This window comes from Brassica oleracea, chromosome C4 (genome assembly GCF_000695525.1).
Source record: "Brassica oleracea var. oleracea cultivar TO1000 chromosome C4, BOL, whole genome shotgun sequence".
Classification (NCBI taxonomy): Eukaryota; Viridiplantae; Streptophyta; class Magnoliopsida; order Brassicales; family Brassicaceae; genus Brassica; species Brassica oleracea.
The window spans coordinates 52,711,938-52,722,772 of NC_027751.1; the positions used below are offsets into that span (position 1 = coordinate 52,711,938).

Below are 10,835 nucleotides of genomic sequence, written 5' to 3' on the forward strand. Positions count from 1 at the left end.
CGTCGGAAAATACCGACGGAATTCCGACGTCTTTGCTGTTAATCGGAATGTCGTCGGAAATTCGTCGGAATATACCGACGAACTTCCGACGACTACAACGGTTACATTTTTTATCAGAATGTCGTCGAAAAGTCGTCGGAAAATTCCGACGAACCATATTTCGTCAGAATTCCGTCGGAAATGGCCGACGGAATTCCGACGACTTAATTTTTTTGGATTTCGTCGGAAAGTTGTCAGTATTCCGTCACAAATGTCCGACGACCTTGGTGTCCGTCGGAACCTCCATCGGAATTCGGTGTGTTTTCTTGTAGTGGATGGCCAAGTTAAGTTTCAAAAGCTAGGGAATACATTTATTTAAAACCTTCTTATGTTAAAATTATGTGTTTAGGTTCCAACAGCTAATTCATATATTAAAAAAGAAGCTAATTCATATATTAGTTTACCGCAAAAATGCGCATATCGTCTAGCCTTTTAGTTCACAAAAGAAATTGCAACTTCTATATATAACAACACTTTCTCAATCTCATATGAAAATTGAAAACATAGTTATCGTATGTATATGCAAATAGAAATACTAGATAAGGAAGAATCAAAATACAAATGAAATGGAGAAACTAAAGATGAAAGACATCAATTAATTGTAGGTTGAGTAAAGAGACAAAGAGGGGAATATTAAAGCTTATATTATATGATAGGGGATATGAATTCCATGCAACAATGATTACACGTTTCAATCAAATCCGTGTAAGGAATTTTTCCAAATTTAATGATGGTGAGATTTCTTAAGGCATCTCTCTTTGTCTCTCTTGTAGGCGCCCACTTTGTCTCCCCCGGCATCCATTTTCAGTCTTTGTTTTTCTACTTCTTTGAAATTCAAATGGAGATGGAAAACTCATATCTTTCCCATGGGCCTTAGTTATGCTATAACCCAACAATATACTAATTAAGTGGTCATATACATTCACATGATCATCCACTCTGTCTATACAAGTTTGATCCCAATCCCCATTGTTATGATATGTTATTCCGATTTTTGTCTAAATTCTAAGTTAGATTGACCTAAAAAAAGTAAACATTCATTACCAGTTTTAGATACTCACATAATATCAAAATAATCTCCAACATGTGAAAAATGAAAGCTTTTTTTTTTGTTTGGTTTAGTTAGGGGATTGATTAAACATGTCATCTAGTAAGTAGGTTATGGATATTAAGGTCTCCAGAATGCAAAATCAAAGGTTTCTGTTTCTGAAATGGTCCCCTATGGGTTAATGATCAAAAAGACACTTCACGTCCACCTGTTTCCCAGCCCAGCCCAGCCCAGCCCAACCCAGTCCAGCCCAGCCCATAGATTACTACATTATATCTCATTTTTTTATTTCCCCCGAAATTAATTCGAAATATTTTTCTTCTTCATTTCTTCTGCTCGTTCTCTTCTGGTATCATCATCACTAATCGTTTACATATCTCTAAGTTGTTTGTTCTCTGTGCGCTTTGCTTGGTATAGGGATGATCTGCTATGGATGAGAGTAATGATTCACGTATTAGATGTTAGCTTTTGTTTTTGCGTGTAGTTTTGTAGAATTCTGATGTTTCTGTAGGATTTGAGATAGTGAGAGTAGATTGAGTTCACCGTATTGAAGATACACGGAATCTGTGAACAACAGCTAAGAGATCAGCAGCTAGTATTTATCTGTAGATAGTGGAAGTAGATTGCTTTCACGTATTGAAGTGGCACTGAATCTGTGAACAACAGCTAAGAGATGAGCATATAGTATTCATCTCTTGAAGTTTGTTTGCTTTTTTTTTTGTAGCTGAGGGTGTGACTTGGATCAGCAGCTTGGTTAGGCCGTGGCCTTTCCTGTGTTTGTGCTCAGCGAAGAGATAGTTTACCTTTTGATCTAACACCCTCGGATCTGGATCCTTTTCGTTTGCAGAGATGACAACAACAACAAGATTATGTTTTCCTCGGTACCTCAGCCTCAGAATCCGGAAGGGAACTCGTATGCTGTATCCGCCGATCACCTTGCGCCTTTCTCCACGTACAGTAGATTCGTTGGTTTTACCAATGGCTTCTTCCTTTATTATGATGAACGTCTCTTTGACGGGCTGAAAGGTTTAGTGACTCCCAGCACAGGACAGTCCTTGACCTTACCAAGATTGAAGTGGAGGGTGAGGAGGAATGGAAGCAGAAGTCATCTTCTTGGATATGACCCCATTGCTAAAGAACTGTCAATGGCCTATCGGTGTGTAAAGAATGTTTGCATCTCTGTGGACTGCCACGTTCTGGCATTAGGAACTAAAAGATTGTCATGGAGGAAGGTCCAATGTTGCATTCCACATTGGCCTACTCCCAAGTCTATATGCATCGGTGGTGTTTACTGAGAAGTTCAGCTGCGTGAAGTTCTCCGGAATTTCTAGTAAAGCAAAGCCTGCATCACAAACTCTTGTCAACTACAATGGCAAATTAGGTTTGCTCATGTCGGAAGATTTTAGTTGTGTTTATGGAGGAAGTAAAAGTTTTGAGCTGTGGGTTCTACGAGACGCTGCGAAACATGAATGGTTCACGCATGTTTACGTGCTACCTCTTTTGTGGAAAGCTGTGGTTACAGATACCATGTGTTTTGATGGAATGGTTGGTACAAATGAGATCGTATACTGTCGGCGTGCAACCGAGACGTGCATTCCTATGTCATATACTACAATGTCGAGAGCAAGACGATCACAAAAGTTGGAGTCCAAGGAATTGAAGCCTTTCAGGGTAAAGAATGTGAAGCTTCTTTAAGCATTTCAAGTGATTTTCGTTTTGTGTGTTGCCTTTTCTCTAGCGTCTTGTTTTGGTTTGTATAGAGAAGAATATTGAGTTACATTCTTAGTATAAGTCAAAACTTGTTAAGAGATGATCAAGAAAGGTACAAAATAAAGAAGTTGAAAGAAGAGCTTTAGATGATGATTCAGTTATTAAGAAGCTTGATCCAAACGGAGATGTTTATTATTGTTATCTAGCTCTTAATTGGTCCAAACTAGTATAAGTTTATAGCCTTTGATACTTTTCTCTTCATGTCACTTGTGTGTTGGTGATGAGTTATACATTGATGTAAAGACTATAAGATGGATACCTTGATCTGAATACCATCCAAGTCCAACGCACAAGTGACAAGACTCATCTTTCATCACGTACACGGTGAAACATATATAGAGTCATAGATGATAATTTTGTGGGCTATTTTACAAGTGTAAGCTCATAATATTCAGTATTTGAGCCCAAAGTATGATCCAAGAAGGAGATATGATAAACTGATAGATATCAATATATAGCATCTGATCTCTCTTTTTCTTTTGTTGGAACTCAAGTGGATTGGCTAGAAAGGTTACTGGTAATCGACGTCTTAGCCGACAAAGCTAATGGACCACGAGGAGTTTTTTAAATATATGTTTCTTTCTTATACTAGTATTTTTATAGCTCAAAAGGTCTAATACTGACTTTCCCAGTCTCACTTTTAAAACGATGTTTATACTTTTTGTGTGTTAACTTAAAGCTAATTCATATACATATGTGCATAGTGGTGGTGAAAAAAAAAATTAAACTAAACGTGCATAATGGAGGAGTTTAAGACATTGAAAACCTAAACACTAAGACGAATTTTTCGGATTGATGGTTTAGTTTTCAGATATTTCTTGAAGAAAAATATATGTTGGAAACTTGGAATGATGCATTGGCAGATGAAGCATGTGACCAGACAAAGGTCATTGGAAAGTAGGTTTTCTTTCTTTCTTTTCTTTTTGCGTAAAGCAAAAGTAAAGTTACAGAATTAAAACATTAAACTGGAAGATACATGACTTGAGCTTAAAATATTCAGTTGACGACAGCGGATGAAACATACATGAAGGCCACGAACTAAGAGCCTTGACCAAATCATTATAAGGCAAAACCAGCTTGGAGAATCAGAAGATGTATATTCCAACTGGTGCAACGGTTGTACCGTTCTCTCCATAGGTTACCAGTTTCATATTTTTTTATTGTTTCAAAAATATAGTGACGATAATATAAATATATTGGAACAAATAATAATAGTTGTATATTCCGTTAGACAACCCATTTATTAGTTTCGTCTGTCACATGTTATATCACTAGATTTAGTCTTTAATTTCCACTTTTAGGTCTGAAATTAGTTTTTTATATAATATATAGGTGACTGAATAACATGTGAACTGGAGTATTTCTCAACTAATAACCCGCAGCAGTGGCACTGAGAAAATGGTTAAAAGTCATTGATGAGGGTTGAATTAACAATATATTTTCGAATATTTCCATGGGATTCTGATAAAAGCCAGAAGGCAAAAACCTTTCTAAAGGTAAGTGATATATATATATATATATATATATATATATATACAATTACCACCCCTTTTCTATATAAATTTGATAATGCCCATACATAGAAAAGCATGCAGCCATTACTTTGAGTTCAAGTAAAGGTGTAGAATTTCTTTTATGTTCTTGGTCCTTTACAAGCATGAAAGGATATGATATCGCTTTTTGTAGGTATACAATATTTTTATGTTCTTTGGGATCTATGAACATCTTTAACCAACCATAACTTCGTAATAACATTTGTAAATTCTGATTTCCACATGATTTGATCAGTTGAGTCCCGCTCCACCTAGTTTTATATTGCTAAGATCGACGCCGGATCTCACTTGTAAAAGTATCATCAAAATATATTTATTGTGTATAAAATATGTTTACAACCGAAGTAGACCTACTGAATACACATATATATTTAGGTGGATAGAGAAAACAATGTCGTGAAGAAGAGTGAATGATGGTGTTGGACAGTCTTGATAAGTTGATAGCGTTACATTGACTAAGATTACACGCACCACAAAGCTTTATAAATATATAGACGGCAACATCAATAACTTCTATGTTAAACAATAAACATCAATAACTTCTGAATATTTTTTCTGTTGAGTATAACATCTCCTCTCGAAGTTATTTAGATTTAAAAGATCTCCTTGTAGTTGAGTTGCAAAAAAAAAGATCTCCTTGTAGCATGTAGACATGTCACATGTTCATGATTGATGTATAAATCTGGTGGACCAAAAAAAAACAAACAGAGTAATTACACAAAGGTCGGCTTTAGTTAGACTTCATCCATCAAAACATATGGCCCATGCATGCCTCTTGCATTTGTCGCCGTGATGGCATTTCCACTATTTTGATTTTAAATTCCGAAAATACATGATTCGTATAAAAATATGTATACATGATTTTAAATTAAATTTTGCAGTATTAGAAATTTGTTGCAACAACATCAACACATTTGTTCAACAAGAACTATGTATTATTTAAGTTGACCCCACAAGAAAATCTGCTAGAAAATTTTTTTTTAGTACCTTTGTGTACAATCAATCAATTTCATCTTGTGTAATGTAATAATTCTTTTACTAGTATCAATATTGTAACCCAGAGTTTAAAAATCCAGTTAAGTTCTTTATATAAAGATTATGTAACTGGTAAAAGAAAACTGCCAACAATTACAACAATAACAATAATAAAAAAAAAAAAAAAAAATTAAACCCAGTAATATTGGTAGCCGTAGACTTTTGGGATACAGCTTAAACTCGTTTATCTTAAGTTTTATTCCTAACAAAAAGAAAGTTGCTGCTACTTAGATAATCCGCAATAATAGACAATTTGATTATCACTTTACATTAGTGAGAAGACATATCAAATTCGGATCCATTTCTCTCTGCGCCAACCGGATCAATTCTCTTGGAGACTGACTGCATATTAAAAAAGAAAAACAAAATTTACTAAAATAAAAATGAAGAAAGTCGTTGACGTTTGACTTTTGGGGTGGTTCATTAACCAATGCGGCGTGACCACGAGCCAGCCGTGTGACGAGACTGATTTCGAAGCTGATGGCGACTGGAGTACACGCGCGGGGCCCTCCAGCCTAACTGCCACCTGTTCCCCAGCCCAAGCCCAGCCCATTGCTTACTATAAATATCTCCCTTTTGTTTATTTTTATTTCTCCCCCGAAATTTATTCTGAAATAATTTTTCTCTCTTCCGTTTGATTCCGCCGTCCGATTATCTCTCAACCGCCGATAAACTTCGTCACTCAATAGATCTTGAAACCAATACTCGCTTTCTTGCTTCCTCCTCGTGCTCAAGATTCTCTCTCTCTCTCTCCCTCTCTCGCGTTTCCTTGAGGATTATAGAACTAGTTTTTCGAGATTGTTGATCGGAACTTCGATTCGATTGATTTGAATCCTCCTTCTCGACGGTGATTGAACGATTCGCGTTGCGTCTATGTATATTTGATCGTTTTATGAGATTTCCGAATCCTATTGCTGATTTTGGTTCTGCATTTTGATGATTGTTCGCAGGATGATTGTGAGGTAGAATCGAAAGGAGCTTTAAAGAGATGGATGATAGAGAAGGCTCGTTCGTTGCCGTTAGGCGTATTTCTCAGGGTCTCGAACGTGGAAGCGTTTACAATTCGTCATCTGGTAAAATCTGATCACTAAAGCGTTTCGTAGAGATGAACGTTATGCGCTTATTATATGCCTGATTTTTCGTCTAATACAGTTTAGTAGAGTAGTAATGCATTATTAAACCTTAGTATTAGAGATTTAGAGTAAGCTAAGAGATGAGCAGCTAGTATATTCATCTGTTGTTGTTGTTTATAGCTGAGGGTGTGCCTGGATCAGCAGCTTGGTTAGGCCGAGGTCTTTCATGTGTGTGTGCTCAGCGAAGAGATAGTGATACGAATTCCACCTTTGATCTTACACCTGCTCAGGTTTACTCATTTTTCTCCACTGTGTTTGAAATTGGATTTTTGTTGCTCATTATATTGAAATACTGTTTAAGTGTTTTTGTTTGTCCAAGTTGCTAATAGCTTCTACACTGTTGTTGGAGCTTGCAGGAGGAATGCTTGCAGAGTTTGCAGAACCGTATTGATGTTGCTTATGACAGCACAATTCCTCTGCATCAGGTACAGCTTTACGTGAGGGTTATCTATTTCTCATATAAAGACAGTGGATTTGAGCCATCAATTGGATATGGGAGAATACTGCTGTTTTCCATCACTTGATTTCCTATTGCATACTTGCCTTTGTAACAGCTTTGATAAACTTTTTTTTTTTATTTTTGCTTCTACTAACGCTCTTAGGAAGCTCTGAGGGATCTGTGGAAACTTGCTTTTCCTGAAGAAGAGCTTCATGGATTGATATCTGAGCAGTGGAAAGAGATGGGTTGGCAGGGCAAAGATCCGTCTACTGATTTTAGGTGTAATACTGACTTTCCTCGCCACTTTTGTTGACATTTACATTACTTGTTTCCCTCCTCTTTGACTTACGGTGCAGCATCTTTCAGGGGTGGTGGTTTCATATCTCTTGAAAACTTGCTGTACTTCGCCAGAAACTTTCAGGTAGAACTACTTCCCATGTACAATATCATTTATAGTATTTATGTGTGCCTTAACATATAATATTTTCTCCATGTAATGGGCTTGTTTCACAGTTTCCTCACGTAGTTTTATAACTGCGTGTCTTTATACTGCAGAAATCTTTCCAGGACCTTTTGAGGAAGCAGGTTGGGGATAGGTCCGTATGGGAATACCCTTTTGCTGTTGCTGGTATCAACCTAACATTCATGCTCATTCAGATGCTTGACCTTGAAGCAGGTATATGGCCACAAGAATCCACTTACCTACCCTGACTGTGATAAACACTATTTGCATGAGTACCGTTTTTGAGATAATCAGAGAGGTTCACTAACAATAATATCCTTTTAAAAAAATTACAGTAAAACCTCGAACAGCTGTTGGGGCAACTTTTCTGAAGTTCCTTTCTGGTAAGTTTCGGTTCCACTCAATAGTGCGCTGTTTTCTTTTCATCAAATTGAAATGCCTTTGATTGCTGCACACATGGTGTTTTAATTGGATTTTGGGTGTTTGCGGTGTAAGCAGAGAACGAGTCTGCCTTTGACCTTCTATATTGCATTGCATTCAAGCTAATGGATCAGCAGTGGCTTTCAATGCGCGCCTCATACATGGAGTTTAACGTAAGTAGCCACTTCTCAGAAAGTGTAGAAGTTAAAAACAGAGACATTGTGTTTGGTCATGTCATGTAATTGTTGAATGTTGTGAATATGACACAGACGGTGATGAAATCAACAAGGAGACAGCTGGAGAGAGAGCTGATGCTGGAAGACATAATGCATCTTGAAGACTTGCCTTCCTACGCCCTCCTCTCTCAATAGCCTTTTAAGAGTTTTCTAACCTCAACACTCCCGCTTTAATAACACAAAAGGTTGCTCGCTTGTGCCTCTTCTTTGACCTTTTTCTTCGACTGTTTGCTGGTTGGCTATATGAAACAGCTCTAAAACTGAGTTGTTGTGGTTATATTCAAACAAGGAAGAGGGAGATAGAGAAGGAGGTTGTGGGATAAATCTCAATTTGGTTGTGGGTTGGAAAGTGAGTTTGTAACAACGTTTGAGGGGTTTTTAGTAACTGAGTGTTGATTGATCTTTGATTGGGTAATGTTGTGTGTGGGGATAACAAATCAGTTGGTTTATCACAGTGGGCTAAACTTCTTTCATATATTTGGTGTGTTAACCCGTTGGTTTATCAAAAGTTGCTTAGATACGAGCTTTGATTGTTGTTTTATGTAGTGTTTATCTATCAACTATGCATCTTTTAAAACGAAGTTTGCTAAAAAAAAAAATTATTTATCTTGTGGTAATTTTACTACTTTTTAATTTAGGGACGACGATTTAAGAGGTTTTTGATTAGCTTTTTTAGCCTAATCTATCAACGAATTCAATTAATCTACACAATAACCGGGAAACAGAGAAGTCAAACGAGCAAATTGACTTATTTTTAACGCCAATTGATTTAGATGTATAGAGCAAGCAAAAGCAAAAGCCCATTAGTCCATTATGCATACATGCAAGCCAACACCAGCGAGATCCTGACCACCACGTAGCTCATTAGTCCCCTAGATGCCTCGCTTGATGGCGGTGGAGGCGGAGGCGTGGTTGACCCTGAATCGGCTTGGTGTATTCCATCAGACCGCGGCAAGTCTGGGGTATCAGGAGACGGCGGGGGAGGGGTGGGACTAGGAGGAGGAAAAATAGGTTGACGGTGGCGGAGGGGTGGCTGGAGAGGAGGCGGAGGCGATGACCGTAACGGCTAGCTTCATGCCACTGATGCAGTGACCTGGTGTTGAACAAATGAAATACTTTGTTCCTCAGTCTTGAGTTCGATTTTGGTGTCTCCCTCGGAATGATTCTCGGTGGCTAAGGAGCTATCACAGCTATCGTATCAATCTTTGTTAACCACATCCACCGAGTGTACAGGACCGTACTTGAACTCTGTTTCAAATGGTCATCAATTCAAAGATAACATCAGCCAACCTCAAAGAAGCAAGCGTTTCCGTGTGCAGTAAGTTATCAACAAAATTTACCTAAAATGTCACCAACTCGGAAAGTTTTTCCGGTAAGCCTAACTGTGTAGTCCACACCACTGTAGCATTGATTAATGTCTCCGACCGTGTATGTCACAGCAACCGCAGCTGGGACAATGGATATGACTAGAAGAAGAGTGGCTGCAGCCATCTTGAACAAACCATTCGTTGCCATGTTTTGTGGTTTAATCTTATCGAGATATGTTAATGTAAGTATTTATATAAACATAGGCGTGCGAACGACTAGTGAGAAATTCAGATTAATTAAGGGAATGCGGGAAAAGTCGCCTCTTGTTAATTATTTCGGTTAGTTAATCATTGCTAATGCCTGCTGCTTTGTGTTTTGCACATCTTTTATCATGTGTTATACAGTATGGATTGAATTTATGATTGACTAAGGACATGAATGTGATCATACAAGGTTATAATTTCTAATTTCCCAATCATATTACAGGAGAGTCCTCAAAAAATCAATGCTATCATGGCCATGGCATGAGAACTCCACATAAAGTTTTAATCATTTTTTGTTTTTAGTATTACGTTCTAAAGATGATTAGGAGACAACCATGCATGTCTATGAATGGCACAGAACTTGGATTATGAGCGGCCCTTAACCGCACATAACTAGGCTTCTCTAGCCGACTTAAGAGAATAAACCGCGTAAGAGCACCATTAACCCACTATACAAAAGGGTTTCTTAGCCACTTTTTGCGCGTGAGCCCCACCAAAAAACACAAGAAACGATCTCCAAAGATATAAAATAAGAAACGGCTTTGTGGTGTTTCTTGTACTGTTTGCGGCCTCCACTGACACGTAGCAGCCTGCGATTGATTCTTTTTTTTTTTAATTAGACGAAAACAATTAATAAAAAAATAAGAAATTTATAGGGTTAATCATGCTCTAAGCACTTAATAGAGTTTTGAATCAGATGAGGAATGGTGGTCATCACTCTCTCTCTCTCCTCCAACCTACAGGAACTCAACTTACCAATGTTTTAGCTATTTTCTTCAACTTGAGGAAAAACCAACTCATAGAGCTTGTACAGATACATTTCGGTATGCATGTACCTAAAGCCTTAGCTAAGTTATATATATCAATCAAATATTATATTACATCATCCTTATTTAGTGTTGGTCCATGTTTCTCGACCGATAATCACCCTCGTAAATGACGTAACACTCTCTCTCACACACACACATCTTAAAAATAGAAACCAAAATATCTCAAACATTTATGAAAGGCGGTAAATCCAGTGAAGACATACCACATGCAAAACGAACCGTCACGCTGGTCATGCAAAGAAAAACCGGTTATTGTGTGCCTATACTCCATCATGACTTTTTTTTTTTTTTTTTTTTT

The 10,835-nt window shown here is 37.5% G+C and overlaps 2 protein-coding genes and 1 pseudogene across 2 annotated transcripts; 2 read left to right on the forward strand and 1 right to left on the reverse strand.

Annotated features, from left to right (window-relative positions):
* Nucleotides 1-1,956: 1,956 nt before the first annotated feature.
* On the forward strand, nt 1,957-2,782 carry LOC106339235 (putative F-box protein At3g23960). The gene is made up of 2 exons (XM_013778023.1): nt 1,957-2,247; nt 2,294-2,782. The coding sequence occupies exons 1-2, from the start codon at nt 1,957-1,959 to the stop codon at nt 2,780-2,782; spliced, it is 780 nt and encodes a 259-aa protein (XP_013633477.1).
* A 3,262-nt stretch (nt 2,783-6,044) lies between these two features.
* LOC106342688 (ELMO domain-containing protein A) lies at nt 6,045-8,659 on the forward strand. The gene is made up of 10 exons (XM_013781691.1): nt 6,045-6,292; nt 6,396-6,518; nt 6,699-6,808; nt 6,935-7,003; nt 7,181-7,296; nt 7,384-7,438; nt 7,573-7,693; nt 7,816-7,863; nt 7,979-8,073; nt 8,170-8,659. The coding sequence occupies exons 2-10, from the start codon at nt 6,434-6,436 to the stop codon at nt 8,269-8,271; spliced, it is 801 nt and encodes a 266-aa protein (XP_013637145.1). The 5' UTR covers nt 6,045-6,292; nt 6,396-6,433; the 3' UTR covers nt 8,272-8,659.
* A 124-nt stretch (nt 8,660-8,783) lies between these two features.
* Nucleotides 8,784-10,835, reverse strand: part of LOC106342689 — a 2,960-nt pseudogene continuing 908 nt past the window's right edge.

Bases quoted from the DNA above. Each gene is read 5' to 3' on its own strand.
- LOC106339235 (XM_013778023.1), top strand. From the start codon at position 1,957: ATGTTTTCCTCGGTACCTCAGCCTCAGAATCCGGAAGGGAACTCGTAT. The intron at 2,248-2,293 runs GTAAAGAATGTT...TTCTGGCATTAG, and splicing joins TGTCAATGGCCTATCGGTGT to GAACTAAAAGATTGTCATGG.
- LOC106342688 (XM_013781691.1), top strand. From the start codon at position 6,434: ATGGATGATAGAGAAGGCTCGTTCGTTGCCGTTAGGCGTATTTCTCAG. The intron at 6,519-6,698 runs GTAAAATCTGAT...TGTTGTTTATAG, and splicing joins CGTTTACAATTCGTCATCTG to CTGAGGGTGTGCCTGGATCA. The intron at 7,004-7,180 runs GTACAGCTTTAC...TAACGCTCTTAG, and splicing joins GCACAATTCCTCTGCATCAG to GAAGCTCTGAGGGATCTGTG.